The 13145-nt window shown below is 37.1% G+C and overlaps 1 protein-coding gene across 2 annotated transcripts in view; it reads left to right on the top strand.

The window, feature by feature from the left end:
- lsp1a (lymphocyte specific protein 1 a) overlaps positions 1-13145 on the top strand; it is a 44344-nt gene that overhangs the window by 18555 nt on the left and 12644 nt on the right. The window contains exons 3-9 of one of the 2 annotated variants that reach the window (XM_065292205.2): positions 421-802; positions 885-1024; positions 1929-2133; positions 3362-3502; positions 9583-9626; positions 10284-10365; positions 10957-11097. In XM_065292205.2, the coding sequence (XP_065148277.1) occupies positions 421-802; positions 885-1024; positions 1929-2133; positions 3362-3502; positions 9583-9626; positions 10284-10365; positions 10957-11097 (1135 nt within the window). Of the gene's footprint in view, positions 1-420; positions 803-884; positions 1025-1925; positions 2134-3361; positions 3503-9582; positions 9627-10283; positions 10366-10956; positions 11098-13145 lie in introns of both variants that reach the window. The other variant, XM_065292204.2, reaches the window with a different exon arrangement.

The following is a 13145-nucleotide window of genomic DNA, read 5'->3' as shown; positions in this document are numbered from 1 at the left end:
TAAGCCCGCCTTTTGTAAAAAGAACCAATCATCATTCGATAAAGACAGATGATGACGCTCTGGGTGAGGCTGTGTGAGAGAGTCAAGTGAGGCATTTGCCAACCTGTGCAGATGCTCAGTAGCTGAAACGACCTCGAAAAAGGGTGCAATTTGAGCTTAAGAAATAAAAGTTATGGTACTGTTGATGTTAGCTTAAATTGTTGGTCAGAAAAAAATTGTTTAATTGTGATTTTAGCACGTGAATTAAAAGATACCTGTCTATTTCCATTCAAGTAGGTAGGGCTTTAGTCTTGAAAAAACTGTAGGTGATTTTTAACATAACCAACTACAGCCCTTGTGGTGAAAATTACCAGCCTAGATATTTAACCACATGCCACAAAAATCCTTTGTTTTTATAATCTTACATGTTTTGTTTTGCAGCTATGAAGGTGACCTCAAACCCAGAATTCCTACGACTCTCGACGAAGATGAGGGCTTTAGCGACTGGACCCAAAAGCTGGACAGAAGAACACGAGCCAGAACGGAAGAGAACGGCCGTGCAGAGTCGCAAGATGAATTAGACAGAGGAATTAAAACAAGACAAAGCGAGAAGACCAGCTTCACCACCTCAATACAGCATCACCAAACCCAGGACAGAGAGCAGGAGGTGGAAGAAGCGGAGGAGAAAAGACCAATGAGAAGCAGCGAGAGACAAATGGAGATCAGTGAGAGGCCGAGCAGTCAGAGATCAGAGGAATGGCATGAAGATATCAGAGATATCAAAAGAAAACAAGAGGAACCAAAACCACCCATGGAGAACAAGGTAGTTTGAGAAATTATACCTTTCCTAAAATACAGTATTGAATAACATATTCATGTGTCTGAAATAATACCACCATTTACAGATGAAAGAAGAGAGGAAGGAGGTGAAAGTGTCATACACATCAAAGGTCTTCCTACAGCAAGAAAAGATGCCTAATGGCAATGGAGAAGCAGCTGTTGAGGAAGTGACATCACTGATGCTCAAAACCAATAGATCTCCTAGGTAAATTGTTTCTCTATGCAAGTCATCACAAAACAAAGTAAACAAATCTGAGAAAAGAAATTTGGCCCAATAAACACAGACCATTAAGATGTTTGCATTATTTCCTCTTGCACCACTTACTGTATCTGTTTTTTGGTATAAAACCCATACCAATCCTTATTTGAAGGGTTTTAATGCTCAATGCTGATGTTTATGTGCTTTAGTTGTGTGTTGGATAAAAGTGTCTGCCAAATGCAAAAATGTAAATCTTAAATGTCTTACTTAACAAGTTGAGGTTAGCCAATCAAAATTTACATAAAGTCTTAAAGTTACAGTTACAAATACAGAATCGCAGACAAGCTGGAAAATGGTCCAGCTGTTTTTGGTGCAAAAAGTTTGATTAACATTATAACTGGAAAAGTAAATGAATAGTTAAATATAGATGCTTATGTCATAGACATGACCTAATATTGTAGCTGCCAAAAAGTCTTGCCAAAAAATTTCCAAAAGGCTGTTAAGGGAGTTAGTTCATATCTAGTTTCACGTAGCCAGACCTTTGGCATAAGGTTTGGGCTGTGGTACAGTCTTATTTTTGCCAAGAACCATCCGCTTAGACAGGAAAAACATTGTACAAATTAAGTACTAATTATACCACAGACATAGCTTGAAAACAAAGTATCATATAAAGTCTTTCTGGTGAACTTGATACGTACATAGCACCTTGAGAGATTTGATCCCATGACTGTTTCCAGGCAGATTGATACTGGAAGCCGCCTACTCAGATTAGACCTTGCCAGACTGATTTTTTTTTTTTAGCAATATGCATCAGATAGTTAATAAACATGGACGGTGTATATTTAAATAATATTTGACCCTGTTTTTCATTCACATAAATCTATTTCACCCTTCCGGTTTCATACAGGAGTAGTTTAGGTGTAGGCCATGCCATTGGGAGTAAGAAAGACATGGACACTGATCTGGAGAAGATGAAAATGGAGCAATTTCGCCAGCATCAGGCCGATGCTGAGCTGGAAGAACTGAAGAAGAAGAGAGAGGAGCGTCGCCGATTACGTGAGGAGGAGGAACGGAGGATAGAGGAGGAGGAGCAACAGAAACTAAACAAAAAAGAGGTATATGCAGTATATTTATACACTAAAGATAGTATTATGGGAGAAGTACATTCTTATTTTAGAGAGAATTTGATTGGGCAAAACTGCACAGTGCAGGATGAGTCATATATTTTAATGGTACATTTCTACCGAAAGAGAGTTTTTACGAGTGTTTATCTGCTAAGTCAGACCGATGTTGGGATTTGACGTCAATCTGACTTTTGACATTAGCCTGACCCTGGTATTTGACGCCAAGCCGTGACGTTGGGTCTTGACGCCAAGCCGTGGCATTGGGTCGTCTTGACGCCAAGCCGTGGCGTTGGGTCGTCTTGACGCCAAGCCGTGGCGTTGGGTCGTCTTGACGCCAAGCCGTGGCGTTGGGTCGTCTTGACGCCAAGCCGTGGCGTTGGGTCGTCTTGACGCCAAGCCGTGGCGTTGGGTCGTCTTGACGCCAAGCCGTGGCGTTGGGTCGTCTTGACGCCAAGCCGTGGCGTTGGGTCGTCTTGACGCCAAGCCGTGGCGTTGGGTCGTCTTGACGCCAAGCCGTGGCGTTGGGTCGTCTTGACGCCAAGCCGTGGCGTTGGGTCGTCTTGACGCCAAGCCGTGGCGTTGGGTCGTCTTGACGCCAAGCCGTGGCGTTGGGTCGTCTTGACGCCAAGCCGTGGCGTTGGGTCGTCTTGACGCCAAGCCGTGGCGTTGGGTCGTCTTGACGCCAAGCCGTGGCGTTGGGTCGTCTTGACGCCAAGCCGTGGCGTTGTTTATATAACTAGACCACACCTTTTCAGCGCTAATTATCCATTGCGCGTCTTTATTAAATCCCAACATCATTATTTAACGACAAAATTATGGTTTGCGCTGGCGCAAGCTGTTAGTAAATCTGGCCCATAGGCTTCAAAATATGAGGTCTCGTTAGATGTTTTAACAATATATAATGTTTCAGTACTGAGTCAACTTCTTGCATATGTTGAAAGAACTGCTTCATTTTCAAAAACATAAGAACACTCTCTTAACATCATTTTGAAAACTGTTTGTTCTCAACATTTATGCAACCTTTTCAAAATATAAACCCAAATCTTTGGATCTTGGCCTCATAGCCGAGAATACATGCGCATACATTTCATATAAACACAGACGTTTCCTGACAAACAGTTCTGCTTTATGCCACGGCTGCAGTGCCAAAATGGATGTGTTGACAGATTATAAGTGCTTGGTTGGAAATGTCGTAACCCAAAGTTCTTTGGATCTCCAGGAGGAGAAGAGGCAAATGAAGGAAGAGATCGAGAGGAGGAGGATGGAGGCGGCAGAGAAGAGAATGAAGAGTCTAAATGTCTCCGCCACGGATGCCGATGATCCATTTAACCCTCTTAATGCCAAAAGTCCCACTTTCAAGGTAACTGCACGTGTTTTTGTAGCCATTTTCAAGCTTCTATTTCAATTTGGTACCATGGTATGGTAAAGTATATACTATAGAAATACTACATTATTGTGTTCAGATATGGCCATCCTAAGATTGCCATGATATTACCACTGTAAATTTTAATGTAAAAAAATATATATATAGTTTGTACAATTGTTCACTCTAAAAATGATGGGTTATTTAATTTTAAACCCAGCTTGGGGAAATATTGGACAGTGTTAGCTTAAAAGTTACCCAACGCTGTTTTTTTTTTCAACCAAACGCTGTTTTTTTTTCAACCAAACACTGTTTTTTTCCAACCAAACGCTGTTTTTTTTTATTCAACCAAACGCTGGTTTTTATTAACCATACGCTGGGTTTTTCAACCAAACGCTCTTTTTTTTTTACCAACACTGGATTTTTTCAACCAAACGCTGGTTTTTTTCTACCAAACGCTGGGTTTTTTCAACCAAACGCTGGGTTTTTTCAACCAAACGCTGGGTTTTTTCAACCAAACGCTGGGTTTTTTCAACCAAACGCTGGGTTTTTTCAACCAAACGCTGTTTTTTTCAACCAAACGCTGGGTTTTTTCAACCCTACGCTGGGTTTTTTCAACCAAACGCTGGGTTTTTTCAACCCTACGCTGGGTTTTTTCAACCAAACGCTGGGTTTTTTCAACCCTACGCTGGATTGTTTTAACCCATTGCTGGATTGTTTCAACCCAACTGCTGGGTTATTATAACCCTGGGTTATTATATTGAATGAATCGAATTACATCATAATAAAGAAGCCTGTTGTTTTTTTAGATTACAAGTTTCCTATTATTTTGTAAGTTATTTTGTAAGTTATTTTGTTTTTGCTTGTGTGTTGTTGTGCAGTGTGCACGTTTGCAGTGTATATGACCCATCTGTGAAAACAGAGCTAAAGTCATTTTTTGCGATTTACTGTTTTCTAAAATCATCCTATATAAAAAAAAACATTTTGTGAAAATATAACCTTGATATCTTTACTATTGCCTAAGTTATATCACGTCAAAGATTAAAAAATCATTAAGAAAAAATGTGAAATCAAACTTTTATGCTTTTATGTCTAACCTCATCATTAGATAATGACTTTAGCCTGGATTTCACAGACAGGGTCACACTTAGTAAAAGTAGCAGAACTAAAGCACATCTTAAAATGACATGCATGCATATTCACATTTTCCTGTGGTTTATATGACTTCAATTTATTTTAGCTGGACTAACAAGACTTTGGTGCAATCCTAAATTCATTTGACATTACAGTTCATTTCTCAGATGTAAAAGATGAGCTCAGGTGTGAAACAGAAAGCTGTGTCTGCCTTACACAGGAGTCTGGTTTCAGCTTTTGATGTTAACTAGTTACAGTGATAAACAGCTACCATTAGTACTTAATGGTGAAGCAAATGTACGACACTTCTGAGCCAAAGTACAAGTTACCGGCGAAGGGGGCTGGCGGGGGGTTGTAATTGAGTTCAGGACCTAGCAGTTGAAAGAAGTGTGAAAACAGCTCTTGTCTATATGCACCGAGCCCTTAAACTGTTTTCTTTTTAAATAAGATATGAACCATCTGTGTTTCACCAGTGCTTCTGGGGGATTTTCTATAATGAACATCTTGTGGGATTTATTTTGGAGCCTCTGGACGTGTTTTCCATTTATTCGCTTCACCACTCATTTAAGTAAAGTCATCGGTTCTGACACAGCTGATGATGTGGCGAAATGATGTGGTGACACATTTGTAGATGATGTCTGGATAAATGCTTTACATCTTCAGAGGTGCATTAATTATTAATAAAATGTCTTATACACAACAGTGGGCAGACAAAATTATAAACCTCACAAATGGAGGTTGCTGGTAGTTTAATTTGTAGTTCGAAATAAGCATATTTTCCAAAACAGTACAATATAGTATAGGTTGCTTCCCTCAAATATGACCAATAGGAGCGTTTACTAAATAAGTGCATCTATTGGCAGCAGGTGATGCCACTAGAAACTTTAATGCTTAATCAGTGGCCATGGGTTCGATCCTGTTTCGGTTGCAGCCCAAGTCAGAGTCTAAACTCCTTATCTTAAAAACTTGATTTAAAATATTTACACCCTTAAAAAAACCCTTTACCGTGTAGATTCCTCCTGACTGACAGAAATAGAGGAAAAATACTCTGCTTGTAGGTCGTGAACTTAACAAAGCTGGATATATATCTAAGCTCGCTTTCATTCACTGGAATCCAGCGTCAGCCACAAAGATGCAGAACATGGTGTAAAGAGCACAAATCTTGGACCCCCTAAGGAATGAGAACAAGTAATGTGGTCCGATGAGTCATTCAGAAGATTTGTGTGCTTACAACATCCCGAAAGATTTACTGTTTCCAGTGATGGAAACTCATTTCTATTGCTCCTGGAGAGTCACTAGTCAGCATCAGTGAACCCTGATGGGCAGATTTCCTTACCCACAAATGGAGAATTTTTTATTATAGTTTTTAATATATTACAGTTTTATGTTTGTGAGAGTTCATGAGAATTTCATAACATTTCAAAACACTGAAACTGTTCTTAGAACAGTAGACACAGTAGAGTTACTACTGTTATGCTATTCATTGTTGTAGGCATGCGGTAATTAAACTCTAATAAATATTGCTTTAAGCTTAACCACAACATGATAAACAATTTTTGGCACTTTTATAACCATGCATTTTTGGGGTTAGAACAATTCCTACCATTCTTTATCAAGTTTATAGTTACTTTGAAATACAAAAAAGTCATAAAAACATGCAGTCAGTTGTCTTTAAAGGATAGTTTACCCAAAAAGGAAAACTCTTGTCATTATTTACTCACTCTCAAGTTAGTATAATTTTTTTGTTCTGCTGAACACAAAGGAAAATATTTGAACCAATTTTTGTAGCCAAACAATTTTTGAGCACAATTGACTTCCAGAGTAGGAAAGAAAAATACTATGGAAGTCAATGGTGCTTTTGTTTCCTGCTTGATTACAAATATCTTCCTTTTATGTTCAGCAGAATATACATTTCTTTGTTCTGCTAAACACAAATAAAGATATTTTTGAGCACCATTGACTTTCATAGTATTTTCTTCCCTACTATGGAAGTCAATGGTGCTTCTGTTTTCTGCTTGATTACACATATCTTCCATTTATGTTCAGCAGAATATACATTTCTTTGTTCTGCTGAACACAAAGAAAGATATTTTAACCAATGTTTATAGCCTAACCATTTTTGAGCATAATTGACTTCCATAGTATTTTTCTTCCCTACTATGGAAGTCAATGGTGCTTCTGTTTTCTGCTTGTTTACACATATCTTCATTTGTGTTTAGCAGAATGTACAGTACATGTCTTTGTTCTGCTGAACACAAAGATATTTAACCAATGTTTATAGCCCAAACATTTTTGAGCACCATTGACTTCCATAGTGTTTTTCTTTCCTACTATGTAAGTCAATGGTGCTCCTGTTTTCTGCTTGATTACCTTTGTGTTAAGCAGAATATGCATTTCTTTGTTTTGCTGAAGGCAAAGGAAGATATTTTAAGCAATGTTCGTGACCAAACCGTTTTGGAGCACCATTGACTTCCATAGTATTTTTCATTCCTACTATGGAAGTCAATGGTGCTTCTGTTTTCTGCTTGATTACACATATCTTCATTTGTGTGCAGCAGAATGTACATGTCTTTGTTCTGCTGAACACAAAGATATTTAACCAATGTTTATAGCCCAAACATTTTTGAGCACCATTGACTTCCATAGTGTTTTTCTTTCCTACTATATAAGTCAATGGTGCTTCTGTTTTCTGCTTGATTACATATATCTTCCTTTGTGTTAAGCAGAATATAAATTTCTTTGTTTTGCTGAAGGCAAAGGAAGATATTTTAAGCAATGTTCGTGACCAAACCGTTTTGGAGCACCATTGACTTCCATAGTATTTTTCATTCATACTATGGAAGTCAATGGTGCTTCTGTTTTTTGCTTGATTACACATATCTTCATTTGTGTGCAGCAGAATGTACATGTCTTTGTTCTGCTGAACACAAAGATATTTAACCAATGTTTATAGCCCAAACATTTTTGAGCACCATTGACTTCCATAGTGTTTTTCTTTCCTACTATATAAGTCAATGGTGCTCCTGTTTTCTGCTTGATTACATATATCTTCCTTTGTGTTCAGCAGAATATGCATTTCTTTGTTTTGCTGAAGGCAAAGGAAGATATTTTAAGCAATGTTCGTAACCAAACCGTTTTGGAGCACCATTGACTTCCATAGTATTTTTCATTCCTACTATGGAAGTCAATGGTGCTTCTGTTTTCTGCTTGATTACACATATCTTCATTTGTGTGCAGCAGAATGTACATGTCTTTGTTCTGCTGAACACAAAGATATTTAACCAATGTTTATAGCCCAAACATTTTTGAGCACCATTGACTTCCATAGTGTTTTTCTTTCCTACTATATAAGTCAATGGTGCTCCTGTTTTCTGCTTGATTACATATATCTTCCTTTGTGTTCAGCAGAATATGCATTTCTTTGTTTTGCTGAAGGCAAAGGAAGATATTTTAAGCAATGTTCGTAACCAAACCGTTTTGGAGCACCATTGACTTCCATAGTATTTTTCATTCCTACTATGGAAGTCAATGGTGCTTCTGTTTTCTGCTTGATTACACATATCTTCATTTGTGTGCAGCAGAATGTACATGTCTTTGTTCTGCTGAACACAAAGATATTTAACCAATGTTTATAGCCCAAACATTTTTGAGCACCATTGACTTCCATAGTGTTTTTCTTTCCTACTATGTAAGTCAATGGTGCTCCTGTTTTCTGCTTGATTACATATATCTTCCTTTGTGTTAAGCAGAATATAAATTTCTTTGTTTTGCTGAAGGCAAAGGAAGATATTTTAAGCAATGTTCGTGACCAAACCGTTTTGGAGCACCATTGACTTCCATAGTATTTTTCATTCCTACTATGGAAGTCAATGGTGCTTTTGTTTCTTGCTTGATTACAAATATCTTCCTTTGTGTTCAGCAGAATATACATGCTTTGTTCTGCTGAACACAAACAAAGATATTTTAAGCAATGTTTGAAACCAAACCGTTTTTAAGCACCATTGAATTCCATATTTTTTTCTTTCCTACTATGGAAGTCAATGGTGCTTTTTTCCTTCTTGATTACAGATATCTTCCTTTGTGTTTAGCAGAATACACATTGCTGCTGAAAACAAAGGATGATATTTTAACCAATGTTTTATATGATTGTAACCAAACCATTTTGAGGCATCATTTACTTACATAGTGTTTTTCTTTCCTACTATGGAAGTCAATGGTGCTCATGTTTTCTGCTTGAATACAAATATCCTTTTTGTTTTCAGCAGAATATACATTTCTTTGCTTTGCTGAACACAAGTGAAGGTATTTTTGAGCACCATTGACTTACATAGTATTTTTCTTTCCTACTATTGAAGTCAATGGTGCTCTTGTTTCCTGCTTGATTACAAATATAATCATTTGTGTTCAGCAGAATATAATTTTTTTTTTTTTTGCTGAACACAAAAGGAAGATATTTTAAGCAATGTTTGTAACCAAACCGTTTTTGAGCACCATTGACTTCCATAGTATTTTTTTTTATTTATATTTAAAGTGTCGGGGTATCTGTCGTTTTATATTTTTTGATAGTGTATAATATTTTTAGCTCTTTGTTTTGTCAATAGTGTTTTAGCTTTCGTGTTTTTCTGTATATGTTCTGATGAAACAAAAGGGATGATTGATAGTTACTCAACGAGCAGAGGTTAAAAAAACAGAAGGCTGCACTGCCACACAAGTAAACCTTTTGTGGGCCTGAAATGAAAGAATTATAATTGACAGTTAGGAAGTGAGAAATAACTGAGAAACTATGACGCTCTTACATATAACACTAACTTGAGGAATTCATTGTCCACCTGTTGTCGTTCGAATAGACTCATTCTTTATTCTGGCACATCTAATGCATTCAAAACCACTTGGTTGTTTCAAACATCACCTTTTTTTACTTTCTTACCTGTCTTTTTTTACAGATCACAGAGAGAACGGAGTCTCTAAATCGGTCTTTAAAGAAGAGGTGAGTTCATTAGACAAAATATAATCATAATAGGACAAAGCAAACAAGAAGCAAACATTTGGCTTGATATTCTTGGACTATGTGTCTTTGCAGACTTCTGATAAATCCATGTTTCTTTTGATTTTTTTGATGCCGTTATGTTGACAAACACATTGAGATGGAGCGAGCACAAAATAACACAAATTAATATTTTAACTGCCTTATCTTGATATGATAAGCAAATATTTAACAAAAAAACTTTACAAAAATATTATTTTATATAAAATTATTAGTTGAACATTTACATCGGATCCTGCACCCAGGTTGGGCTGCGATGAACTCTTTTTGCACCTTTCCCTATAAGAATATGCTTGCAAAATGGTTGTTGTCTGAAAATAAATATTGACATGGGTACCATAGGTCACTCTCATACTTTGTTCTTGTCAGCAATGATTTATGGGTCAGCTAACAGCTTACAGATGTGTAGTGTATGCTTTTCTTTTGATGGATGGTAAGATATTGGAAAATGAAATATGTATGCTGTCATACATGGATATTTTATGTATTTATCATTATGTCTACACTTTGTTTAATTTGCTTTGTGTTATTTAAGTATTTTGTCTGTTTAATGTTTCATATGCACAAAGTAAGAACGTATTTTTTTGTTTTTCAAAACAGTAACAGTTTTAAGAAGACCCAGAGACCTGTGCTGGTGCCCAAGATTGATGACAAACTGGAGCAATACACCCAGGCATTAGAGGTGACTTACTATCCTTAAAAAGCCATGAGATGAACATGTTTGTGAAATCCAGGTTAAAGTCTCATAATCTAATGAGCATCAAAGTTTGATTTCGCATTGATTTCAATCATTGACATGACCTTACTCAGTCAATTTTAAAGATATCAAGGTTATTTTTCACAAAATGTTCTGTACATTATAGGATGATTTTTGTAACAGAAAATCACAAAAAATGACTTTAGCTGGGTTTTTACAGGCCCGGTCACAAATATGAACTCATATTGAATGTATTGCATCTAGACAGAGTCCCGTATTCAATATTTAATGCTATCTGATGAGATCGTATGTCTCTTCTGCTCTGAATGTCAGATCTCTCAGAAACTAGCAGAGCATTTCGTGCCTGCCTTAGGGAAAAGTCTCTCTGTTGGTTTATTGTTATTTAGTTCTTTCTGGTTGCATTTAAAATAATGGATCAGATGGTTGATATTAAGAGATTACATGGGATTTCTCGCATTACACCCCCCAGACAATTCCTCCTCAAGAGTATTGTTCTGCTTGTTGTGCTTCATATTTCCTCAGAAATGATTTATTGCTCTGATTCACGTGTTTTAGATCTCCTTCAAAGAACCAAAGGTGACTAAGCCGGCAGCGGTGGACATGCCCTGCGTCTCTGCTCCCGTGGCATCTAAGAAGAATATGTTTGAAGCAGGCGAGGCCTGGAACCAAACCACCCCGAAAGGCACACCAACGAAGGTCAGAGATCAAGCACGGATGCTCACACAACAAAGCAAACTTAAAGGGAAAGGAATAGTTCACCTAAATGTGACCCAGGACCGCAAAACCAGTCATAAGTCGCACTATATTTGTAGCCAACAATACATTGTAAGGTTTACATTTTAATATTAAGTTAAGATCATGTTCCATGAAGATATTTTGTAAATTGTCAATATTTCAAACATGTATTTATCATAAGTGTTGCTAAGGGCTTCAACTTTAAAGTTTTTATTTAGATTTTTTCCCCACACTCAGATTACATATTTTCAAATAGTTATTTTTCGGCCAAATATTATCATATCCTAACAAACCATACATCAATGGAAATGTATTTATTATTTATTAACATAAATTTCTTTATTCAATTTCTGGTCCAGGTGTTGTTGTGAGACACAAATATAAAAATTCTCAAATAATTTATTCAACCTCATGCCATCCTATATGACTTCCTTTGTTCAGCTAAACACAAATAATTGTATATCATTTTTTAAAATTAACTCTTTCCCGCCATTGACGAGTTACTTTTTAAGAGAAAGTGTTCCCTGCCAATGATGAGTTTTTACGGCAATCCATATTTCCGCTATTATCCACTAAGTGCCGGTCTTACCCAACTTATAAAACACTGAAGGATCCACTGATCCAAAAACCGTAAAAACACTGTGCATGTCCATACAAAAGTCTATTATCTCAGCGTTTTGATCACGATTTGCTATTTTTGAAGAAGCCTACCCATGTTGAGGATAAAACGTTTATTTTTTTGTTTAAAAGCAAATGATCTGTTCTTTCATTTGATATATTGTATGTTTATATATTTAAAGAAGTTTTGGGAAAATCATTAAAATACTGGCGCTGACTGGCAGCTTTTTTTAAACGCTGGCAGGGAAAGAGTTAAGTTTATTTTAAATACCTGTCCCTCCAGAAAAACGCGATCGAATGATTCAATGCATAATCAGCCAAAGTCTGCATATTTATGCGAGGGCCGCATTTTTTTTCAAATATGCCACACTTTCGGAGCATAAATTGCAGATTTCCATGTACAAAATATAAGGGGCTTGCATGATTTCATAATCCCTGCATTTTCATAGTAAAAATCACATATATCTTAGCAGAAAGTTGAAAAATGTTGCGTTTACTTCACACAAGCGCAGCCATGTCCCCTGTTGCGATGGGAACGTTATGAAGTGACATAATTATGTGCCTTGAACAGTTTTGGCAAGTTTCCGCAATTCTGGCAAGTTCCCGCAATTCTGGCAAGTTCCCGCAATTCTGGCATGTTCCCGCAATTCTGGCAAGTTCCCGCAATTCTGGCAAGTTCCCGCAATTCTGGCAAGTTCCTGCAATTTCATCGCATAAAATTCCATAAATATTCTACATATTCCATTGCATTTTTTTAAGAAAATGTGTTGCAAAATCAAGGATTGCTGCGTCCACTGTGATTGGCTGTTGGCCACGCTTCAGACAAGCCTTCCGTTAAGCGTTAATGCATACGCCCCGTGTGAATGCACCGTTAGTGTGTTTTTTAAAGCTTCACCTGTTGATCCCCATATAAAAAGATAACATGATGCAATTTTAGTATAAACTCGTTTGTTTGCGTTTAACTACAGAAATAAATCTGTGACGGCATAAATTATGAAAGAATTTTCACATTTCTTTTAAAAGGCTTCCCACGTTTTACCTCTTCATTCAAGTAAATAGTGATTAATGTGTGTCTGCGTGAGGAAATATGTCAAACCATTGAGAAATAAACTATGTCGTGTCATGACTTTAAATGTTATGAAGAAAAAAACTGACGTAAAAGCAGTGGGCGTCACTTCTGTTATGATTTTGAATGAGTATCAGATTGTGTGCGTAAGGTCATGCGCTGGCCCCAGAGCTGTAACAGCAGCGTGAGATAGGTCATCATGTAGTCATGTAGTGTGCAACATCTGTTCTCTGTGCTGCTTACACATTTGTGTGAGTTTGAGACACTTGTATCATAGGTCCCGCGGCAATCTCTGGAAGCTGTTGCATAGGAATTCCTGGGAAAT

Source organism: Paramisgurnus dabryanus, chromosome 23, assembly GCF_030506205.2.
Source record: "Paramisgurnus dabryanus chromosome 23, PD_genome_1.1, whole genome shotgun sequence".
Classification (NCBI taxonomy): Eukaryota; Metazoa; Chordata; class Actinopteri; order Cypriniformes; family Cobitidae; genus Paramisgurnus; species Paramisgurnus dabryanus.
Note: the sequence above shows the minus strand (reverse complement) of the source record. Positions and strands in the feature narration are given on the sequence as shown.